We start from the raw sequence: 22869 nt of genomic DNA, 5'->3' as shown, positions 1-22869 counted from the left end.
AATGATGCAGTCCGTTTCTTTGGGACCGACTTAGCAACGTTCACGCCTAACCCTTGTCCAGCAGCAAGCGTAGCAATTTGGCGCTGGACATCATGTGCTTTTAACACGTTAGACACAAGTATAGGAAATTTGGCCCAAAAAAATTATCGCATCAACAATCCATACAAGCATCCTCTCGGGTATTCTAGGGTTTACCTATCACAGTGGTCTCAAACGCCTGATTCCTGACTTAGAAAATCCTTGGCACACTCCGATAGAGGACCATTTTATGTTCTAGGACTGAGGGGAGCTTCCAAGAACGTCTCTGATCGTAGCGTGCGCTGAGTCGCTGAGACGAGAAAACGTGTCTTTAGATATATTTTGAAGTTGACAATTTGAATGGAAGACGCAGCAGAAGCAAGCAGAGTATAAGTATGCATTTAAGACCCTTTAGTGATTACCTACTGCTACTATCGCCTTCTTCTACAGAGCCCAGAGTAGATCGATGCTTGTGCCAACGGCAGTTGGAACGGACGCTAATATTAGCGCCATAACCCGACAAGGGCCGCTGTTTTCAGTCTCTTTTCGGTATTGATAGGCATGATCTTCATTGTCCTAACATCTGCCGGGGATCTTACACAAACAAGACGCAGGACACATTGCACCTTCTGACGAGTTGACTTCAGCGTGGCCGGCTCCGGCTAAAATCGAAAATCTGAGACAGATGGGTCCAATCGCTTGTTTTTGCTGGCGCAGTTTGAGGGTTCTTCACTAGTTTCAGTTAACTGGCCTTGGCATCAGCCATCATGGAGCCATTTGCACCGTGGACATTGGGCGGCGAGGGCTAAACGAAGACGGCGATGGAACCGTAGGATTTTCCGTTATTAACCACCGCCTTCGCTAATGATTGCGGTGTCTCGGCCATTATTAATATAATCAGGAATGTCCCCAGGAATGCTTCCAGAATCCATGCCGCGCCAATTGACGCAAGGGAAATCCACCGCGCGCCGCAGCAAGGGATGGATGCTGCGCGCTGTTCCTGATCGTCGAGGGGGACAAGGTCCTTCGTGTTTCCAACAACACCGGCCATGACCTGAAAGGACTTCTAGAACTCCCGACATAGTATGGTCTGTCTGCTCGTCCTGGGGGCTCTCCTCCCCGTTGTCCTGGGATGGAGTCGGCCAGCTCATCATGGCTCGGCAGTTGCCGGTGACCATCGGCCCCCAAGCAACGAGAGGACATCGCTCACGTTCCTGTATCAAAATAACCTGAACGCGTCCGACGATGCTTACCATGTCGGTGCCATCCTGTTGGATCCCATGGGACAGCATGACATTCGCGAAGCCTGCGAAGAGATCGGGGAGACTTTAATCACACGTCAAACCATCGACGACCACAAGGACGATTTCAGAAGCCTCTTCGCCTACTTGACTTACTCTGGCCGGGCCAACACCACGGCCAGCTATTACATCCGAGATGGTGTATTATCTGTCGCCCAGGGCGCGGAGAATTTCGATTTCTTGTCCTTCCCCCGTCGCAGTTTTCAATTTCCTGTTTTGTGCACGCAGACAAGCACAGGAAGCATAACCCACGATACAGCGACCACCCATGTAGGTCCCAAAGAGGTTCGAGTATCTGCCGAGAGCAACATGTATATCGGAATCCGCGATCGCAAATCGTTCCGTTTCTTAGGCATTCCCTATGCGGACAGGCCGCAGCGGTTCGTGTACTCGACGCCATACTCGCGCAGGTCAGAAACCATTTACGCGACAGAATATGGCCCGAATTGCGCTCAGCCCGGGGGTGGCAGTGAAGACTGCCTCTTCTTGAACATCCACACGCCGTACATCCCCAAGAGAGGCATGACACAGAATCTGAAGCCCGTCTTGTTCTGGATTCATGGCGGCGGCTTTACCAGCGGTACTGGTGCAGACCCTCTAACTGATGGCGGGAATCTCGCCTCACGGGAGGACATTGTGGTTGTCACGATCAATTACCGACTTTCCACGCTGGGATTTTTGGCCATTCCGGGCACCGATATCCGCGGCAATTTTGGACTCGGGGATCAGGTGGTCGCTCTCGAGGTACTTGGTGCTCCCTGCCTGTTTCTCGGGCTCTACTGTATCGTGTAACTAATGAAAAAGCTCAGTGGACGAGGAACAACATCGCCCAATTCGGAGGTGATCCAAATCGAATCACCATCATGGGTGAATCCGCAGGCGCAGCATCCGTGCGAGCCCTGCTTGGCTCATCGCCAGCGGACGGTCTGTTTCATGCAGCTATTGCGATGTCAACCATGGGCGGCGGTGATGCACTGGGACTATCTAGTAGCGACCCTACTACATACAGCTCATACATGACGATCCGCGAGTCCTATGACCTAGCTGGTCAGCACATCGTCTCGGCGGCGGGCTGCAGCACAGGGGACTTGGAAGATCAAACCTCGTGTCTGGAACAAGTCCCTGCATCGAGTCTAGTGGGCTTCGATGCCGTCGCACGACATATAGTCCAAGATGGGCACTATGTGACTGAAAGAGAAATGGACCTTATTGAAAAGAAGCGCAACTCTAGCATTCCGGTCATGTTTGGGACGACGGCGGACGAAGGCGCTCCCATGGCCAAGTACCCCGAAGCCCCAGTCAGCAACCTGCGAGAAGGTATCCAGATAGCCCTGGGCATCGGCGAGAGTCAAGCCCAGAGCATTATCGATTCTGGACTCTTCCCGTCCGACGAGTCGGGCAACGTTACTCTCGACTCCTTCGACATCGCCCAGCGGGTGGCGACGGATCTCTATTTCCGCTGCGTGAACCAAGCAGCTATGTTTGCCGGCGTCGCGTCGGGCGTCTTCCAGCCTTCTTTCTATTATCAGATCGAAACGACCACCGCCGATTACTACCCCGAGCACCAGGGCGCCCACGCCGCAACCTCAGAATTTCCGCACGGCGACGCAGACCTTCCCTACTTCCGCATCCACGGCTCTGACCTACCCTGGATATTCGGAACCCTGGAACCCCTCCGCGACGGGATGGATCTGGACACGGTCCAGCTGCTTTCCGCCTATTTTGCAGAGTTTGTCCGCTCGGGTCAGCCCAATCCGTCGGCCGAGTATCTCGAGGCGCGCCGATATCAGAGTACGCTAGACGCAGTCACTCAATTTGATCGGTGGGAGCCGGTGTCCCACTCGGAAGGCCCTATACAGTTGCTGAGCTATCCCAGTTTTAGCGGGCCGTTCCAGGATCTAAAGCAGTGCGAGTTCCTACAATATCCGATCACGTACTATTTTCATTGAACTGTGCATATTTCTTTGTCCGGCCTGCTGGAGTGGCTGGTCTGTGAATATTTTTGTTGTGTATTAGTATTTTGCCTGGGGGTGAGGCTTTCGACGTATTCAAGTATATAATCTTATGATACTTCCATGCTGGAAGTTCAATTCGGGAATTTCAACAGATATCTTCGATCACTACACTGCTCTTCAAACACTACAGTAGACTATTCATTCCTATAAGAACTCCCAAAGCGTCATGCATGGGGCTTTATGTGTATGAGCAATCTACCTAGGTAGGCTCATAATCTAGCACCACCCAGACCCGTTGATGATGGCCAGGCCATTACCTCCTGCACCAGCACTTTACCCCACAGCCATCGCGCTCCCGGCTGCAATGTTTCCGATTCAACTATGGGCGGCTGCGGCTGCAGAAGCTGTACCTCGTAAGAAGAGAAGGACAAATTACGGTAGAACCGCGTTGAGACGATTAGGCATAGTACGATAGTCCAGTTAAGGCTTAAGGCGATAAACCTTTCTGTCCCGATTCGAATTCCTCCTAGTTCATCTTATGGGTAAGACGATAACCCCGTTAGGACGATCATTTAGCTATGTAGGAAATCCATCGTCGTAACGCATTCACACTTCACATAATTAGTTTCACGGTGGACAAGAGAGTTTGGGTGACTATAGGCGTTAACCATTTGAGATGATCAAACCAGTGTATAAACCCCCTGGGCCTGCCAATCTATAGAGGCTGAATGACTAATACAAAAGAAATCGGCAAAAAGATAACTAGGCAGTATATAGGTAGGCCGGCTCGAGCTCTGGGATTCCGACATCTTTCATTACCTACGCTGATTAAGCGCTTCGGTCCTCTCCGCAGTCCAGCGCCGTTACGGAACCTGCACCAGAACTGCTCATTTCGTCGGCAGCTCAAAGGAACATAGGCCCATGCACAGGCCTCTGTTTCTGTAGCATAAATGCCGATCCAGACTTTGCAACAGTTTCTCTGAGGATTCTGCCACAGCTGTCCAGCACAATGATCTCGACTATACCCAGCGAAATCCTGTTCCTCGTTGCAGGCAACTTGGAAGGAAAGGACCTGAATTCTCTTCTTCGGACTAGCCGCCATCTGTTCATGACCCTGAACTGCAGCCTGTACCAACAAGGCATGCTACGTCGTGATGGCTGGCCACTTATCTGGGCTATTCTGAATAACCAAAGCCAAACGCTGGAAAATGCTCTCAACACGGGTGCCAAAACCCTAGGCGAGGCACTTGCGCTGGCTGCAGAGTATGGCCAGGAGAAAACTGTGGAAAGACTCCTGGCAGTTGAGTCTGCAAATTTCGCCGCCAACTACGATACAGAAGATGAAGCTTCGCCTGCCAATTGGACAGCTCTAGAGCGCATCTATTATCACTCTGTCTCTGTTTCTGAACAGCACCAGTCTTATCTTGGGACTTTGCCCAAATGGATTGATCATCGGCTGTGTGATTATGATAGCTTGTCCCCTCTTTCCCGTGCAATCAGAGGAGACTACTTGAAAATTGCACAGCTTCTTGTCAATTCAGGCAAATTGGACATCGACCTCCCTGAGTATAAAGGTCGGACACCCTTGTCATATGCGGTTCAGTTTGGCAGCCTGGCAATGGTGAAACTCCTGGTCAATTCCGGAAAAGTCAATGTTGATTCACATTGCCATGATGGGCGAACACCACTTTCATGGTCCGTCCAGCACTCAAACCACCTCAGTTTGTCCGGGCAATTTACAAATATCCGCGAGGGAAAGAGAGATCCCAGTAGCCGAGAAACTCCCCTGGATACATCAATTCTTGAAGTGCTCCTAGGTACTGGAAAGGTCAATCCCAACTCTAGGGATCGATATGGCCGGACACCACTTTCATATGCTGCTGAGTTCTCAAAACCAGCTGTTGCGAAACTCCTTCTGGAAACTGGTGTTGTGGGAATTGACCAGGAATCTGATGAGGGATGCAGCCCGTTTTTTTATTCTGTGGAAGCAGGCAATACTGCTACAGCAGAGCTGCTCTTGAACTCAAACATGATTTATCTTGATCCGAAGAACAATGATGCTCAAGGGGCATTTTTCCGATTCATGTACACTTGCTCGCTCACTCTGTCACATGGAGAATCACCTGCGACTATTTCTTGTCCCTTCTTCCGGGACTACCTAAAGGCTCTCAGAGCAAGTTATGTTCACCTTTTGAACATCCTGGTTGAATGCCAAGAGATTGATCTTGACGAAGTTGATGACAATGGCAAAACACCCTTCATGACTGCACAAGGACTGGGCGCAGATTTTGTCCGACCTCTGATAGAAAGCGGACAAGTTCGTCTAGATGAACCGGACCTTGACGGTCGGACTCCGCTTTCATATGCAGCGGAAGAAGGCGACCACGAGTCTATCAAGCTTCTGATAGAGACTGGCCAAATTGACTGTGATTCGCGAGATTTGGATGGCCGAAGCCCACTGTCATATGCTTCGGAATCAGGGAATATCCAGTCTGTCCGACTTCTTTTAGAGACAGGAAAGGTTGACTGCAAGTCCCAAGACGATCAAGGTCGAACCCCAATTTCATATGCTGAAGGACGAGAAGACAAAGATATTTATCAGCTTTTCGTTAGTGGATGCAGTGAGGCGAATGCAGCTAGATCTTAGCCTTGACTTTGAAGGTCTCGGGAATTCTCAGATACAGTTGGCGAAATAGACACCAATTGCTTTTCATGAAGATCTCTTTCCACGATTTGCACACAGCATAATGCTCCTTTGATGGCATCGGTGACATCCGTGTTGAATCAGATGCCCAGCCTGAGTCTCTTGCTCAGGAGAGCAAGTTCGACCACCTCAGTAGCTGCCTCCCAATCACCGAATATACGCCTCATAAGCTCCTCTGTGCTCGGGAAAAGCGGTTACTCCGATTCTCGGATTATCTTCCTCTTGTCCATTCAAATACCCCTGAACCATGGCGGACAGAGCACAAGGTGATTAAGTCGGACAGGTGCTAAATGACAGATATGAAATAATCAGAACACTCGGATCTGCTAAATCCACCTTTTGGTCAGCCAAGGACCAAGTGCGAGTTTTACAAGCACGATGGGGCAAGAAAGGTGATATCTGGAATCTCGGTGCGTTACGCTCGGGACTTCTAGATATAGTACGTACGTTTTTCAAGTCTAATGCGACTGGGGGATAAGTATCTTATTAAGCATTACGTTGAAGAGCTTGACGTACTTTTCGGCCCCTTCTAGTTTTTTGAAAGAAGGGAAGCTAGAGATCATATACTAGATATTAAATAAAAGCTTTATAGATTAGGGATCCCACTAAACAGTTATCGATAAGGCTTAAATCGTGGATAGAGCTTCTAGAGAGTCATAAAAAGAGAATTTTCTATCACTATTCCGATCTATAATGACGATTAACCCTAGGCGAGGAATGACTGCTCAGTCACTACAAAATGAGCCCTGGCTCATGACTTAGAAAACACTGATCGGGGCTTGCGTCTACTCCAACTTTAGTTAGGATAATACCAGCTACTGATGATGGTGGACTTTCGTCGCGCGAGCTCAGGGCGGCACTGCTCACCTACTAGAACCATGCCCGTAGATTTTTGCTCGGTAGGTCGTGACGTCAGGAGGTGGATTCCATAAAATTATTCCACAGCGGCATTGTACTGACCTGCTGACACGAAGATGAGAAAGCGAAAGCCATTAACCTTCAACATTAATAAGGTAGCTGGAATACTTTTCTTTTTTTCTTTTCCTTTTACTCTCTTCGTTGCGTGCTCACCCGTTCGCCACGTCTCCGGCCGACAAATGCTGCCGGATATACGGGATTACGGCATTGAGCTTAAGCCGATACGTCTACCAGTATATTTCGATGACTGCCACGCGCATTGGTGATTTAAATATCCTAGGTGTCCCGGGAAGGCCGGTTCCCAATACCTCCCAGGACTATCTGAAAGACGATCTCCTCTTAAGGGACAATACACTAACTCCCAAAACATGGAGACGCTTCGCGACTCAGCCTTTGGCAAGCTGATGCGTATATTCAGTCGAAAACATCTATTTCCTTACCCCGAGGAAGCTGACCCAGGCGCTTGGACAAACTATCTTAAAACGGAGAATCAAGTGAAAGATGAAGAGGCGGCAACATTGGCAAGCACAGAAGAACCCGATGCCTTCGGTCTGTACACCGTCATGTCGCAGGCATCACGAACCGCACGTCGACTGTCTTCCGTCTCCACCACTCTTGGAGATCAGCCGATGGACAAGTCTACTGCGCCGATTGTAATCGACTGGTCGGGTCCAGATGACAGCGAAGTACGGCTTCTCTCTTCATCCTAGGTGTCGCCGACTGACAAGCCTCCCGCAGAACCCCCAAAACTGGAGCAGCGCAAAGAAATGGATGGTCAGCTCTCTTATCTGGCTATTGACCTTTGCAGTCTACATCGGCTCTGCCATCTACACGCCGGGCATCCAGGGGGTCTGCGACCAATTCGGAGTCAGCCGCGTAGCAGCAACCCTAGGACTAACGCTGTTCGTCTTCGGATACGGCCTAGGTACGTCCCTCGCATCACCGCACGTCCTCCTCGATCCATCTCAACTAACCTCGCCAGGCCCGATGGTGTGGTCTCCGCTCTCCGAGCTGCCCACAATAGGCCGCAGTCCGACATACGTGCTCACAACGCTCGTGTTCGTCTTCTTCCAGTTCGCCGTGATCTACGCCACAAACTTCGGCATGCTGCTGGCGTTCCGGTTCCTCACTGGATTTATCGGCTCGCCAGCGCTGGCGACAGGCGCCGCCTCGATGGGCGATATCTGGTCGCCACGGGTGCGCGATTATATGATCGCGATCTGGGGGTGCTTCGCCATCTCTGCGCCCGTGCTGGGCCCGCTGGTGGGTGGGTTTGCTGCACCAGCCAAGGGCTGGGCCTGGACCATCTGGCAGATCATGTGGATCTCCGGGCTTGCACTGGTGTTGCTGTTCTTTTTCCTGCCGGAGACGTTTGCACCGAATATCCTGTATCGGCGCGCGCGGCGGGTGCGCCAAATCACCGGTAACAAGAACTACATGTGTGAAGCGGAGATTGAGCTTAAGACCGTCAAGCCAAAAGACGTGTTGTTTGAGGCGCTGGTGCGGCCGTTTGAGCTGTGCTTCCTTGAACCGATCGTCTTCCTAATGAACCTGTATATCAGTCTCATCTACGGCATCCTGTATATCTGGTTCGAGGCGTTCCCTATCGTCTTCAGCGAGATCCACGGTTTCAACGAGGGTCAGACGGGATTGGCGTTTCTGGGAATCCTGGTATCGACGATCTGCATCGTCATCCCGGCCTACTTCTGGTGGAAGTACAAGTACCAAAGCAGGTATTTTGATGAGAATGGGAATATCCCTCCGGAGAAACAGCTCCCTCCGGCGTGTGTCGGCTGCTTTGCGCTGCCTATCTCGCTGTTCTGGTTCGGCTGGACGGGAAACTTTGCCAGCGTACACTGGATTGTGCCAATCATCGCCTCGATGTTCTTTGCCGTCGGCGGTTGTCTCATCTTCAACTGCATCTTCTGCTACCAGGCGCATGCTTATCCCAAGTATGCGGCGTCCGTGCTTGCTGGCAACGATTTCATGCGTTCGAGTTTCGGTGCCGGTTTCCCGCTCTTCGCGACGGCCATGTTCCATAACTTAGGTGTTGGGTGGGCGTGTACTCTTCTTGGATGCTTGACCGTACTCTTTGTGCCGTACCCGTTTGTGTTGTTGAAGTACGGAAAGAGAATTCGACTGGCGAGTAAATTTGCGCGACATGATATTTAGTGCTGGCTTACACCATTATAACATACCTATCATCTACAAAAGCCAAGCTGGAGTTGATCCTTTCATTCAATCTATATGCATCCTTCTCTTAGGGTTGATTCTGATTCATTCAAGTGAAAATATAGTCCCAGTCCAATTCTCGCCAAAACAAACAAAAATCCGTCTTTTATACAGCAAATGGCAAGAACCAAACAAAACTGAATGTACAGATGTGATGAAAAAAGTCCAATATTCCGTAATGAACGGCAATAAGCCGTGATCATTATCCTCATAAATCCCAGATCCCGTTGTCGTATTACTCGTGTGCCGTTCATGTCCGTGCCGTCCAAAGTGCGTAAATCAATAAAACAAAATCAAAATATATCCTCCCTGGTATCCCAATTTCCTCAGCTGTCATCCGTCAATTGTTTGAATAGGCTGATGCTGAGAATCATCACCAATAATCCAATCGTCACGACAACCATGAGGCCGAACCCAAACCACCCGAGAACCATTGCAGAAGTACCGACACCGCTCTTTACACTGCCGTTGCCTAGATCTTGAGCGACAGTACTGGCAGCGACGGATGCTGTATGTTGCCATAATACCGAGACCAACACGAACACTGATGCAACGAAGATCAGGGCCAAGGCAGCCTGGGAGACGGGTCGAGAAGGGATTGGCATCACTTCGAGCTCGGAATTATGGGAGTCGGTTTCCTCGTGCCATCCTGGGAAGGTCGCTAGTATGACAAAGCAGAAAAAGGCGAGGATGACGGCAATGATGCTAGAGAGAGCATGTTAGTCAAACTTGCCGGGATAAGCGTGCAGGACATAATACGTACAGCAGATACGGGAAGACAACGGCATCCTTGAAGGTCGATGCAACCCAGATCAGGTTCAACGGGTCCTGGTCAACAGTGACGATCTCAGCCAACGCTGTCGCATTGGAATTGCAGATGTATGACCCGCCGTCGGGCTGCACGCAGATACCAAAGTAACCCACGCGAACCTCCATCTCTGCTCCTCCAACAATGTTCGCAGTCGCAGTAACCACGCCCGGATCCACCTGGGCGAGATTAAAGACCGGGTTGTAGCGCTCATAGTACATGGAGATCAGAAAGATGCTAGGTATTTGCGGAGAGGATGAGGAACAGCCGGCCAATAATAGAGCTACATTGATTAGTGACATTCCATTGAATTTGGGGCAAGCGGTCTTACACAGCAGAATTATGGCCACTGCAATGATAATCATTAGAACATGGTGATACCCGATCAACGGTATGAGCCCTTGATTTACACCTTGTCAGTACCCACGTCGTCCTGAACTGACATCGAGCAGGAAGATACTTACGGGTTATCCCCGTAATAAAAACGTTTGCCATTTTAGCCGGTTCTCTGGAGTTGGATCTTTTCTCCCTTCACCGTCGAGGACTCGCTTCTCGGAACCCCGAGAAGGAGTGTTGTAAGTTTGAGCGTGGTTCACGATTTCGTCGAAACGGTCTATCGATTGGGGTTCGCCCGGACGTCTCTCAATATGTCGCCAAGTTCTGCTGTCAGACGAGACCGACAAGTGAAGGAATGTGGATAGGCTCCGTCGAATCGGTCTGGTATGCGGGCGGAGATGAGATGTATTGCAAAGAATGTACGTCGCACGTCAAAAGCCACGACCTGAACAATAAAAAGAGAATTGTCAGAACACCACGAGCGCAAACTGCGTCATGCAAAAGCCCGAGATGGGGCTGGGTGTAGGAACAATGGACAGTGTAGATAGGAAGAAGCTAGAAAGGGAGAGAAGGGAAAGGGTCAGAAGGGAGGGAGGAGAGGGATCGTAGCTGGAGAAGTCCACAGTTGGGCCACAAGCACAAGATAGTATCCTGCCTCCGAATTTCCAGACTGGATGGATAGTCTGGTGGCTGGTTGAAGGTATCCCAGTCGTGATCGTGGTGGAAGTATGGAATTCGAGAGGCTGGGCCATTCCCGGTAGCTTGTTTACCCACCCGCCATCTCCCAGGTAACCGCTCCTTACCGCCTGCCCCACTCGGACAGCACAGCCCCGCTGAGCCCACCATCGCCCGATATGGACTAGCGGGATCTCCATCGACCCACGTGACCCAGACAGCCCCGGATGGTACAGATACAGATCTAGACCCCAACATCGAGGCAGCTTGGGATTCAGATTGTGCCCGTTCGACCTCACACCGCGTGACGTCCCGATTTTCAGGCACAAGATAGCCTTACTAGATTGTTTGCTACTGACAGCCACACCACGCCCCCAGGACACAACGGTGGTGGGCAAGTCATGCTTCATTTCTATTAGGACTGGGGAAGTCTACAGTGGGTATATGGGGAGACCGCTCCCTTCATCACCTGCTCATAGTCCGTATCACGCGCCGTCCACTCCAGCCCGGACTCGGTAGATGGCAACTGAATGATACCTGATCAATAGAAGCCCTTGCTGCTTGAGGGTGCGACCACTCCACGATAGGAAAAAGAAGGGGACAAAAAAAAGTAGAGAAGATTCTTAGATACGCATGATACTGACAATGGCAAGATCACAAGACGTGCGTGGTCACAATGCAAAGAGAGTTCTTAACAGATATATTCAAGCACACACACCTCCGTCTCGTTTCCATCATCATCTTCAGCTCACACTTTGAATTAATCTTCTGAGCAAATCACCCAGGCTCAAGCAACATTATGGCACCCAAATATCAGTTCTACAATACCACTGGGAAGAATCTTGTCCAATCCCGCAAAAGCAATATATACTATTACCAGGGAGACGAAGCCCTTGACAGGATTGTGGACATCCATTTCAAAGGCTATGACTGGGTGCTGCTGTGGTCCTATGTGAATGAAAGCGACAACCCATACTCTCAGAAAGTCACACAAGAGACAACCTTGCGTGTCAAGTCCGGTGAAGAGTACGCACAAGAATTCAAGGTGTCTGCGGAGTTCTCTGGCATGAAGGTCAGTGCGAAGGCTGAAGCTGGCTTCGAGCACAAGACCTTCACCGAGGAAGAGACGGTTAGGTCAACAAAGCGGGAGGAGACGTACAAGGTCAAGCCGCACTCAACTGTTCGTGTCTACCAGAAAGTCTATCGCTTCAAGGTGGACTACTGGTTCAAACTGGATGCATGGGCCACGAAGTGGACCGTGGGAAACCGAGGGAAGGATGGTGCATTGCAGGTGTCTTCAAATATTACTGTCCTTGCGAATGAGTTCATTCAGACCGGGGAAGAGCTGAAAGGGACTGGGACGCTGGAGGTCGAGGCTGTTAAGAGGGCGGCTGAGCAGAAAAACATCAAGAGACTGGAGGACTGTACTGGCCGCTGCCAGGACTACATGCGGGATAATAAGATCAGTAGCTAGGCTAGTTTTCCGGCTGCTTGAAGCAATCACCTGGAAGATCGCAGAAGAGGCTGTTCATTTCACAACGATGATGCGGTATTAATTCTCCAATATAGATAACAATGCAATGCAGAACTCCATGCCAATCCCCGACTTGACGAAACTACCAATGAGCCAAAAGTAAAGGAACATACGCCAACAGCTATGCAGAAGCATGTCAATACCATACGAATACCTTATTTTCCGCCAAAAGAGAACCGTTGCAAATCCAGCGCAACCGGTTTTGGCTGATCTCTGAGCTCCTCGCAATCCTCGTCTTCGCTGTCGGGAACAATCATGTCCTCACTCCCCTGGACCGCGAGCCGCTCGATACCCACTGATGGTGGCCGATTTTTCGAGCTATCGACGTTAACTGTCGTCGCCGTGGCCAGGGCGGATCGGGGAGGCGCGATAGCATTAAGAGACCGTGACCGTGTCAGAGCATTTTGACCCAACCGTTGGAGGGGCGTTAAGCGTTGTCGCCGAGGGCTCCGGGATGGTCCAATGGATATCGATGGAGTGACGGTCTTGGGTTTATAGCACGGTGTCTGCTCTGTTGCTTTTCTGCTTTCCGGGCGGGAACTGGGCCCGCTATCAGACCCTTTAAAAACATACTTGGACAACAGCGAAGAGTCTTGTCTGGCAATATAATGATCGAGAACTTGGTGGAAGACCTTGGGGTTCGATTCCAAGTTCACCGACGGTTGGACATCAGCTCCCTCAGGCTGAACCGAGTCACCGCCAAGGCGTTCGTCTGAACGTTGTTCTTTGGCCGGAGTATCATCCTGAGAAGACTCGGAGGTCGGCTCTGTCGAAGAGCTCTGGCCCTTGACTTCATCCGACTGTGAGGTTTGAGACGTAGAGTCACCGTCGCCTTGCGAAGGGTCTGGGAGCTGTGTCATAATATCTTCGGCCATCTCGTCAGAAAAGACATCCAAGGTAGACTTGCGCACTTTTTTGTTGCGAGTCACTTTTTGTCCGCTTGGACTAGCGTCCTCCAAGGGAGCACCAAAAAACCGACTGCGACTTTCACCCCGACCGGGAGCCCCTTCGTCCGCCTCAGAGCAAAGCCGTTGCCGTTTTGTTGTTTGAATGGAAGGAATCCGGGATGTGTGGGCCAAGAAGGAACTCCGTTCCGCACTCCGCACCACGGGACCAGAAAATCGACTCACGGGTCCGCTGGGTGGAGCAGATCGCACCTGGGGCTCCACAGGACTGCTCTCCCAGGAACTATTCGCATGCCGCTGCAACAACCGCTGCTGGCTTGGAGATGGCGTGAGCGTATTTGGATCCAACTCCGCCAGTGGGACCCGCTTCGGCGTGAAAAATGAGCTGATGGGCTTATTCGGCTTCAGTTCTGCTGATGAACCCAGAGTCTGTCGACGATTGATGCCAATGCCCAAGTTCCGCACCACTAATGGCTTCACAACCAAAGGCTCTTTTGTCGTTGGATCAAGATCCCCGCGGGCCACCCCTGTCGCGGTCTCAGGGTCCACATCACCCCCGATGAAGGGGAGCTCCTCCAACTTGACATCGTTGTCTGGAAGTGTCAGAGTCACTAGTCGGTTGGCCTTCGGGCAAAATACTCGTTGGTAGAGGAAGGTGAGCTCAGCCTGCTTGAAGTTATCCAGATAATCAGCTGGGACGTGATACTGGCCCTCGAACTGGAGCATGCGCAACGCCCTCTCGACGTTCTTGTACTTGCGGATACTTCTATACGCCGTCTTAAGTCCTAGCCGAGGTATGTTGGGCAAATAGTCGCATCCGCTGAGAATACACATGCGCCGGAAATCGGCATCTGTCCACCCAATCAGGCTGACTTCACGACAGGCGGTGAAGTCAGCGCGGTTGATTTCGATGCAGTCGCCATATTGATCGAGTTTGGACAGCAGTCTGCGTGCGCCGAAGACAAGTAGATCGGAATCTTCCGAGATAATTCCATTGATGAGACCCTGGCGCTCCAGATAGACCAGTTGTGCGTCGGCCTCGTACGGAGCGACCACATATTGCACGTCCATTTTCTTGAGCTCCTCGATCAATTGGCGGGCCATCAGAGGGGTAACATCGACGGCCTTTTGGAGCTCTTGGTAAGCCTCGGTGATTCTCCCCTTGCGTTGCAGTTCCAACCCTAGAGCTTTGCTTTGCTGGCGACGCTGGTGCCGTTCGACCTCCGTCCCGGATTTACTGGGCAGATTGTCGCCGTCGAAGACCAGGTATGGCGTGACCCCGAAGTACAGGAGCATGCGAACACGATTGAGGACGAATTCAATATGTCTAGACGGGATTGGGTCAGCGGGGGGTCTAACCGGGCGTTCAGAATTTCATACTTCGCGGTAGGGCGTTCCAGGACCAGATCCACGGAACAGGCGACGGTGCCGCGATGGAGCCATCCATAGGCGTCGACTCCAAGAGTCTGACCGCTGAACTTCTTCAAATGGCATGGTTTCTGAATGGATTTGAGAAGACCATGAAGCCCTATGGTGGGTGAGTATCCGTCTGAATATTGCAAGATCTAATTGTGGTTGCATATCGCCCTTGGTCGGGTCTCAGGCACGTACCTTTAATGCCCATGGTGGACACCTGGGAGCCACAGGATCCTTCTCGCGGGGATGGGTTAGGTAGACCGTGGGACGGGCATCAGTTGGAGACGGAACCCATGGGAGCGCTGGAGGGAGAAAGCCAAGTGACCGCCAGGACAACCAGATGGAATGTTGACGGTGTTGATTGACCCGACACGCGCCTGCCGTTTGTCCCGTTTGCCTCGTTTGTCTCCGGCACGCGCCCGAGTGTCTCATTGGTGGATCCAGGCGGTGAGTGACGGTCCACGCACCGCCTGGTGATTCTGCCCGACATTGAACGAAAAAAAGTCTGGATCCTCAATGGGCGGTCGAAAGATCACCTCACACGCCATCTCTCCTCTCCACCATGCCCAAATCCCTCCAGAAGGTTCACAAACATATCGCGAAGAAGCGCGGAGCCGTGGAGGCGCTCCACGAGAACAGCCGGGACGCTAAACGACTGCGCAAGGCCAATGCGCGAGATGATCGAGTCGCCCGAGTCACGGCCAGTCTGTCTCGGGGGAGACAGTCCTACAGTGAGTGTCGTTTGGCCTGACCTTCACAGCTTGGTGCTAATCATGTGCTCAGTTGACCGCATGGAGTACTTCCAAGAAGTCGTTCCTGAAGGAACTGAACCGCTCTCGGACACCGGCCTGAGAGACCTGGTCGTGCGATATATCAACCGCAGTGTTCCCGAGATCGAACAATTACAGAGCGAACGACGGAAGGGTCGACCACCCAGCAAGCGGGAGGAAGCTTTGGTGCAGCGGACGGATGCCGAGGATAAGGAGTTCAAGACGGGATTCTGGATGCCGGACTTCACCTCGCCCGATGTGATCAAGGCACTGGCTGCGTGGAAGGGCGACTGGTCCGGACTTAGTGCGCTGAAGTATATTCGATTGACGAAGGAGGGAGGGAAACAGTCGTCGCTGTTTCCCCCGAAGGGACTGTCATGATTGTGGTATTGTGGTTATTGCGCGGATTCTTCTACGGCTTTGATGACGACCGATATAGCCTTATGATGGACATGGATGTAAATATTTCTGTCGAATTGCAGGGACATGGATAATGGGATATGGAAATCATCCAGATCCATCTGGGTCGAGTAGAGGTAGAATCTATAGGTCTTATACTCCTCTGGGGAGCTGCAGTCTTGGCGCCGCACTTGGTTTCATCATCACATCTCACCATTTCTTCCCGTCCTCCTCCGCCAACTTCTCTTCCTCTTCTTCCCTTCCACCTCCATTTGCCATCCTCCATCCTCAACTTGCTCTCTCCCATCATGCTCGCCCTGCGCTCTCTCGCCCGGTCGGTGCCTCGCACTGTTTCCCGTTCCCTCGCCGTCTCCTCTCGCTCCGCCGCTCTGCGACCGGTCTCTTCCGTCCCCCGGTTCTTCAACAACCAGGTCACGAAACCTGCGTGCGCCTCGTTCTCGACCTCCTCCGTTTTCCGTCAGGCGGCTGCCGAAGGTAAGGGGTTCATTTTTGCGCATTCATTCATGGGTGGGATGTCCAGGAAAGGTGGATGGCCTGTTGAGGGAAATTTTCCTCCGCGACTTTCGCCCGGATCTGGCATGCAACCACTATCACCATGCACCAATGGAGCTAACCTCATCCTTTTCTGTCCTTTCTAGGTGATATCGAGCTTGTCGCGAAGCTTGAGGACGAACTGAAACACGAAAAGGCCTCCGGTCTGGAAGACCTCGACAGCTCCGTCCAGAACATCCAATATGTCCTTCAGAACAACTCTTGGGAGGTACGAACATGCTCTCCCTCTGCTGATTGATCCCAGAACCTGACTAATTCAATCCAATCCAGGTCAAGGATGTCCCTGGCGAGCAAGAAGTCGTCCTCACCAAGAAGTTCGGCAATGAAGAGTAAGTTTCCGTTCTTCCTCGACCCAGTTGCCGCCTAACCCTCGTTTCTCGCAGCATCCGCCTTACCTTCACCGTCGCCGATCTCCAGAACCTGACGGAACAGGAGGACTTCGATGATGCCGCCCTTGACGAGATGGACTTCCAGTCCGGTCACCAGCCCGCCAACCAGGGCCGCTCCGGTAACGTGGCCCAGCACCCCGAGGACCGCGTCGCGCCCGCCGATCGTGAGCTGGACGACCTGGACCGCGACCTGGAGCCCAGCTTCCCCGCCCGCGTGAACATCACCATCGAGAAGCCCAGCAACGGCGCTCTCCTGATCCAGACGGTCGCCCAGGACGGTCTGTTCCAGATTGAGGAGGTCTCCTACTTTACCAAGCCCGATCTGGCCTCCGCTCAGACCGCCGAGAAGGACTGGGCTCGCCAGAGCCTGTACGCTGGTCCTCCCTTCGAGAACCTCGACGAGGACCTGCAGACCTTCATGGAGCGTTACCTCGAGGAGAGAGGCATTAACGCTGAGCTCGCCAATATGATCCCCGACTACATCCAGGTGAAGGAGCAGAAGGAATATGTCCGCTGGCTCGAGAGTATGTCCCATTCCTGTCCAAACATGTGAGGCACTGTCTGACAAGCGCTGCAGATGTCAAGAACTTCATCTCTGCTTAAACGTAGGATTACGGATCCTCCGTTCAGCAAGTTGTATTGCGTGAACTAACTCTCACCTCTTACTCTAATCTCCATATTCTTGGTCGCGTTCAATATGTGGACAGCTCTCTAGTGTTTTCTCCCATGTATTCTGTTTTGTTAGCTCGACATTCGTCCCGGCCAGCAGCTGGGAAATGCGCATTCAGCCATGAGGCTTGCAGCGCACATGTGTATCAATATAGAAATGAAGTAAGGATCTGTTTATATTATAATAGCGTCGCGAGGAATCAAGTCTCGGAAAATCATCGTCAAGCTCAACTTGCAAACACTCCCAACAATAACATCGTGTAGGATTTCCTTTAACGCCTGCTGGTATCCAGCCCTTGAGACTCCAAACCCGCTTGAAACATCCAATTCGTCAAGTATATCACCAAAGATATGAGACAGCAATGAGAAGGAATATATGCATACACCCTAAAACTCCATACTCTCAGTCTTCATCTCTGTCGTGTCATCATTCCGTTCACGCTTGCCCGTGCGTTCCTCCTTCAGTAGTCCGGCAATAAATGAGCGGAAGTAGTCCACGTACGGCTTGAGACTAGTCTTTTCGTAGTCCTGGAGTTTGCGGCTTCCTCTAGCGTCCGAATCGTTGGGAGCACTCCCCTCCATTTCGGTCGTCTCTCCGCCGACGTTAGGATGTTCAGCATCCCAAGTGTCAATTTCGGACAGCAACTGCGTCACGGTAGGGACGGAGAAGGGATCGAACTGTTCAGCTTTCCGAGGGTCGATAGGGACACACACCCGTCCGGTGCCTGGATGAACGACGAAAGGACTCTTGAGCAAGTGGTTCAATTTCTTGCTAACCTCCGAGTCGAGCCGGGGATATGTGTACTCTAGGACCACATCCTGCTTTGCATCCCGCAGGGTGGATGGATTGAGGGTACTGCTCTTCCCCGTTTTCGCGAGCGCATCGATATCGGCCCATTTACTGGAGCTGGGTCTGTTGGGAGACGAGTCCCACTTCTTGCGCAACGACTCGTTCAGGTTCTTATCCGGGAGTAGCGCCAGCAGGCGCTGGGTCTGCTCGGCACCGGCGAAAGTGTCCAGGTCCCCCAGGGTGGTTTGTGCAAAGTAGGGCTTCAAGATCTCGAGACTTCGCGCCATGTGAGGATGCAGAGGCCGCTTGAGATTCACCCGCTTTCCGCTCTGGGTGCCGCCGCGAATGAGATCCAGATACCCGGCAATGGCTCGCCGGCGGTCATCTGGGAGACAGCGCGCCCGGGGATCACAGACCCAGGCATGTGCACCACGACGACCCGAGTAGACCCATAAAATATGCTGGAAACCAAAATCTTCTCGCAGGGCGGTGTCCACCACCTTTATCGCCATCGTGATGAAAACCCAACATTTTTCACAAATGTTGGCTTTCTCGCAGCACGTACGGATATCATCGTAGTCAGTCAAATCAATATCAAAGACCAGCTCTTTTGAGATTGGTTTTAGCTGTCCGCCCCGCAGGGTTTTCCGGTCCCGAGGGTTGGTGTTGTAGACTGGGCCAATCTCAAAACGAGTGGGGTTCATCCGGAGAATATCCTTTCGGAAACTACAAGTGATAAGTTTTAGCAACTGGTTTAACCAAGCTCGCTTTCAACACATCTACTCACAGGTCCGCAGTGGCATATGATTGATACCGGAGGTACGCCTCATTCTGAAGGGTCAGGGCAAATTCCCGGTTTCCAAAGTCAGGAGAGGGGACAATGCCATGGTTAAGCCACTGGAACAAATAACGAAAAGGGCACAGGCGCTGGTAGAAAGCGAGCATGGTATCAGTGTCGACTTTGGGCGGCGGGGGCGCAGACAATCTTAACCGCTCCATATTAGCGTGTTCGCCCGGGATAGGAAAGATTCAATGTGCACTTACGGTGCCGTTGGTTCCATTTTCGTTTCTGGTGCACTAGACGCAGGGTATTCGTCGTCGTCGTCATCGTCAAACAACAGGTCCTCGAGTTTCTCTTTGGATGCATCGGCCTCCGCGGCAGAATCCTTGTTCTCGGAGGTCTCGGTGGTGGTCACGGGAGGGGCGTCAGGGAGAGTCTCGTCCTCATTGCGAGGGGAGCCAGCAGAAGACGTCGAATGTGGCATGATGGGGGGCGAGGATGGTCGTTGGTGAAGACCGTACAAGTTGGACTTTCAGGTGTTGTATGGAAGAATACCCTCTTAACGCGTGGTCGACGCGTTCCGTACGCGTCGCCGAAAACCCTAAGCCCTACCCGCTGACAAAGCCATCCCGTGATCGCCGCAACCGGACTTCCCGCTAAACCCAATCCGGCCATGTATACTTCCAAGTCGACGATTCTTCTTCTTTTCCCCTCCGCCCCTCTCGGTGCCTCTGAGGAAAGGAGGACCTGAGATCCTCCAGTCACCCTACAGGATTCTCCACTGTCTCTCAGTCAGGCACATTGCGGCCCTCTCCGTCGCCGTTTGCGGCACTATACCCACCATCTTGATCCTGCCCTGGTGGATGACGCCTACATCGACCCTCGTCTGGCCGTCAAACAGGCCATGCCCCATCGCAAATGGAACATGATGATGGCGACTATCTACATTAGTCCGTGAGTCATGAAGCATACGGTGAAAATTTTGACTGGACGTGTTGTCCGTGTAATGATTACGATCTTGCGCAATAGCAGTTGTATGCGGATTGCAGATCAAGTCGGATTTGCAAAGCTTTCGCCTCCTATTCCAGGCGGGCCAACTGTCCCTTCCAATGCTAGGCTCTATCCTTTGGAGTTGGATGGGGAAAACCATCCGGAAACTGCCTTTCTATTCCTGGTAGACCTTGATGTTAGGTCCCTCAATCATGGCTTCCCTGTCTCGGCATCTCTCTGACTGGCCAGAGTTGAACCTGCAACGTTACAAGGATGGGACGACAACCCTATCGGTGCACCCCACATTCCGGAGGAGCTTTTTTCTTCTCTCCGAACCTGCCAGATCCTCCCCAGCTGAGGATGGTGGGCGCTCGAATGCTACAGACGCCCCAGACATTCCGCCCAGAGATATTGCATCTGACAGCGAATTCAATGTGGCGTGGGTTATGAGGGTCCAACTATTCCCTTTCTAATACCAATTCAATTCGGTCTGCCCAAAGCAGCCTTTGTCTTTGTCTGGACACACCAACTAGATTGAGGCTAGACATCCGCATATCTGCAATGGTGGTCCCTCCCTCTAGCCTGCCTTGGAAGAGAAAACGTTCCGAAGAAGACTTGTTTCTTTTTTAGGATACTCTAGCCTGAAATCATGACGCCACTACTATCAAAATCTTCTAAGTGTGCTGTCCCTCATCTTGTCCCCGATCTCCTAAGGTTTTCGGTGGATACTTGTGGGTTCCTCAGCCTAGATGATACAACAGAATGTGACATTCTCACCCCTGATTGAACGCTCGAATGTCTCCTCTTTCTGGCTCGCGGTTAGCTCCATCATATCGGTTCCTCTGCTTTCCACGGTTCTCTTGATTCCTGTTGCAGGACTGGAACTAGTCATCAATATAGCTCAATCAATCAGAAGCTGCCTCTCCTCTCGAACCGAAATCCGAGGAGCTGTTCCCTGGTTGTGAATGGATACTACTGTGCCATTATCGCCATCATCGTGGTTACCAGTATGAAAACGGTGACTCCTCTGCTCGTCAAGTAGGATATAAGTACCATTATCCTGCTCTCCCACCTCCCTCTTCCTTCTCCATCACGCTTGGTTCATTCGCTGTCGCTTTACCATACTTTCGTTCAAGTCCAACTTGTGCTTTGTTTGAGCCTCCTTCATTGCAGTAGGATATCAAATCATCTTTCGAGATGGTCAAAGGAACTGTTGCCTGGCTGGCCATGGCCGGCCCTGCTTTCGGTGGTGTTATCCACAAGGTGAGTCCAGATGATCTCACAGACGCTGTTAAGCTCTTCTGACTTTTCTCCAGGCCGCTGGTGCCAGCTCTGAGGCTGTTGTCACTGCTTCTGAGCCGGCTGCCATCGTCACGAAGACCACCACCTTCGTGACTACTGACTGCCCTGTGACTTCTTCCACTGTCACTTCCGGCAAGAAGACCCTGACGGTCCCCATCACCCAGACCAACACCATCACCGTCACTAGCACCTGGTGCGAGGAGAACGGCAAGACCGTGGTTCCCACTGGTACTGGCACCTCTGTGCCCACGACTACTCCTGCTCCTAAGCCTCAGCCGACGGGATTCAACACCACTGTGGTTCCTATCCCTATCACCCAGAACCAGACTGCCACGGAGACTGTGTGCCCGACCTGCCAGCACAACTCTACTGTGGTCCCCACCTCGGCGCCCACTGCTCCCTTCCAGAACAGCACCGCCCCTGCTCCCACCACTACTCCTGCTCCGGTGGGCCCTGTCCCTGTCCCTGTTCCTGGCCAGTCTACCGTTCCCGGTGTTGCTCCTGAGCAGCCCGCTGGCTCTGCCGCTCCTGCTCCTGCTGGCTCTGCCGCTCCTGCTCCCGCTGGTTCGGCTGCTCCTGCTCCTGCTGGTTCGGCTGCTCCCGCTCCTGCTGCCCCTGCCGGTGTCTCTCCTGAGCAGCCCGCTGGCTCTGCCCCTGCTGCTGCTGCCCCCGCTGGCTCTGCTGCCCCTGGTGCCGCGCCTGCCGGTGTCTCTCCTCAGCAGCCCGCTGGCGCTGCCCCTGCTGCGCCCGCTGGCTCTGCTGCTCCTGGTGCTGCCCCTGCCGGTGTCTCTCCTGAGCAGCCTGCTGGCTCTGCCCCTGCTGCTGCTGCCCCTGCCGGCTCTGCTGCACCTGGTGCTGCCCCTGCCGGTGTCTCCCCCGAGCAGCCCGCTGGCTCTGCCCCAGCTGGTGTGTCTCCCCAGCAGCCCGCCGGCTCTGCCGCTCCTGGTGCCCAGCCTTCCGGTGTCTCTCCCGTCTCTCCGGGCGAGTCTGGCCAGCCTGGTGCCTCTGCTCAGCCTTCCGGTGTCTCTCCGGCCCAGCCCTCTGGCTCGCCTTCCGGCCAGCCCTTCCTCGGTGCTGCGCCGGCTGTCAAGCCCGCTGCTAGCCTCCTGGCTGCTGTCATGGCGCTCATGGTCCTCCTCTAAATCGATCGTCCCGAGGGTAGACTTATAGACGTGGCTTTTACGCACCTGTGAGAAAATACACCTTGTTGGACCCAATATAATACGGAGTTGTGGAATTTTTGTGTTTTTGGATTTCTCTGCAGTCTGACACTTAAACTCCTAGTCCATGTCTTCGGGCTTAGACTAGAAAACGGTCAATTGATAAACTAAACTAGAGTTTGAGGCTTCTGCTTTGTCAGATAGGTTCGTTTTAATAATATATAATACACAGATCGTTGTCGGT

General features: G+C 52.4%; 12 protein-coding genes across 12 annotated transcripts; 8 read left to right on the top strand and 4 right to left on the bottom strand.

Moving 5' to 3' along the window:
• Positions 1–886: 886 nt before the first annotated feature.
• BDV59DRAFT_168497 (putative carboxylesterase) lies at positions 887–3444 on the top strand. The gene is made up of 2 exons (XM_073688092.1): positions 887–2063; positions 2129–3444. The coding sequence occupies exons 1-2, from the start codon at positions 1104–1106 to the stop codon at positions 3266–3268; spliced, it is 2100 nt and encodes a 699-aa protein (XP_073552527.1). The 5' UTR covers positions 887–1103; the 3' UTR covers positions 3269–3444.
• A 702-nt stretch (positions 3445–4146) lies between these two features.
• BDV59DRAFT_49534 (ankyrin repeat domain-containing protein) lies at positions 4147–6085 on the top strand. The gene has a single exon (XM_073696506.1). The coding sequence runs from the start codon at positions 4284–4286 to the stop codon at positions 5919–5921; it is 1638 nt and encodes a 545-aa protein (XP_073552526.1). The 5' UTR covers positions 4147–4283; the 3' UTR covers positions 5922–6085.
• Positions 5781–6450, top strand: BDV59DRAFT_168493 (uncharacterized protein). The gene has a single exon (XM_073688091.1). It carries the CDS (start codon positions 6033–6035, stop codon positions 6246–6248), a length of 216 nt encoding a protein of 71 aa, XP_073552525.1. The 5' UTR covers positions 5781–6032; the 3' UTR covers positions 6249–6450.
• A 616-nt stretch (positions 6451–7066) lies between these two features.
• Positions 7067–9148, top strand: BDV59DRAFT_168491 (MFS transporter). The gene is made up of 3 exons (XM_073688090.1): positions 7067–7582; positions 7635–7821; positions 7879–9148. The coding sequence occupies exons 1-3, from the start codon at positions 7265–7267 to the stop codon at positions 9066–9068; spliced, it is 1695 nt and encodes a 564-aa protein (XP_073552524.1). The 5' UTR covers positions 7067–7264; the 3' UTR covers positions 9069–9148.
• Positions 9104–9507, bottom strand: BDV59DRAFT_49513 (uncharacterized protein). Its single transcript, XM_073696505.1, has one exon. The coding sequence runs from the start codon at positions 9380–9382 to the stop codon at positions 9140–9142; it is 243 nt and encodes an 80-aa protein (XP_073552523.1). The 5' UTR covers positions 9383–9507; the 3' UTR covers positions 9104–9139.
• On the bottom strand, positions 9121–10989 carry BDV59DRAFT_168490 (Fig1 domain-containing protein). Its single transcript, XM_073688089.1, has 4 exons — positions 10401–10989; positions 10268–10336; positions 9892–10219; positions 9121–9833 (listed from the first exon to the last, which is right to left on the bottom strand). Exons 1-4 carry the CDS (start codon positions 10429–10431, stop codon positions 9455–9457), a joined length of 807 nt encoding a protein of 268 aa, XP_073552522.1. The 5' UTR covers positions 10432–10989; the 3' UTR covers positions 9121–9454.
• Positions 10990–11588: 599 nt separating this feature from the next.
• On the top strand, positions 11589–12528 carry BDV59DRAFT_49490 (uncharacterized protein). Its single transcript, XM_073696504.1, has one exon. It carries the CDS (start codon positions 11747–11749, stop codon positions 12419–12421), a length of 675 nt encoding a protein of 224 aa, XP_073552521.1. The 5' UTR covers positions 11589–11746; the 3' UTR covers positions 12422–12528.
• Positions 12529–15193, bottom strand: BDV59DRAFT_49489 (putative exonuclease). Its single transcript, XM_073696503.1, has 3 exons — positions 14998–15193; positions 14767–14914; positions 12529–14713 (listed from the first exon to the last, which is right to left on the bottom strand). Exons 1-3 carry the CDS (start codon positions 15008–15010, stop codon positions 12637–12639), a joined length of 2238 nt encoding a protein of 745 aa, XP_073552520.1. The 5' UTR covers positions 15011–15193; the 3' UTR covers positions 12529–12636.
• On the top strand, positions 15194–16069 carry BDV59DRAFT_168486 (translation machinery-associated protein 16). The gene is made up of 2 exons (XM_073688088.1): positions 15194–15533; positions 15586–16069. Exons 1-2 carry the CDS (start codon positions 15365–15367, stop codon positions 15951–15953), a joined length of 537 nt encoding a protein of 178 aa, XP_073552519.1. The 5' UTR covers positions 15194–15364; the 3' UTR covers positions 15954–16069.
• Positions 16070–16211: 142 nt separating this feature from the next.
• On the top strand, positions 16212–17856 carry BDV59DRAFT_168485 (MAM33 family protein). The gene is made up of 5 exons (XM_073688087.1): positions 16212–16466; positions 16631–16752; positions 16815–16873; positions 16928–17457; positions 17511–17856. Exons 1-5 carry the CDS (start codon positions 16280–16282, stop codon positions 17534–17536), a joined length of 924 nt encoding a protein of 307 aa, XP_073552518.1. The 5' UTR covers positions 16212–16279; the 3' UTR covers positions 17537–17856.
• On the bottom strand, positions 17857–19701 carry BDV59DRAFT_168483 (DNA primase subunit PRI1). The gene is made up of 3 exons (XM_073688086.1): positions 19437–19701; positions 19180–19377; positions 17857–19118 (listed from the first exon to the last, which is right to left on the bottom strand). The coding sequence occupies exons 1-3, from the start codon at positions 19655–19657 to the stop codon at positions 17990–17992; spliced, it is 1548 nt and encodes a 515-aa protein (XP_073552517.1). The 5' UTR covers positions 19658–19701; the 3' UTR covers positions 17857–17989.
• A 1659-nt stretch (positions 19702–21360) lies between these two features.
• Positions 21361–22607, top strand: cspA (putative cell surface protein; the record flags this gene model as incomplete). The annotated part of the gene is made up of 2 exons (XM_073693066.1): positions 21361–21426; positions 21480–22607. 2 exons carry the CDS (start codon positions 21361–21363, stop codon positions 22605–22607), a joined length of 1194 nt encoding a protein of 397 aa, XP_073552516.1.
• Positions 22608–22869: the final 262 nt, after the last annotated feature.

Source organism: Aspergillus ambiguus (assembly GCF_047715705.1).
Source record: "Aspergillus ambiguus strain CBS 117.58 unplaced genomic scaffold BDV59scaffold_2, whole genome shotgun sequence".
Classification (NCBI taxonomy): Eukaryota; Fungi; Ascomycota; class Eurotiomycetes; order Eurotiales; family Aspergillaceae; genus Aspergillus; species Aspergillus ambiguus.
This window is presented reverse-complemented; position numbering and strand designations above follow the sequence as displayed.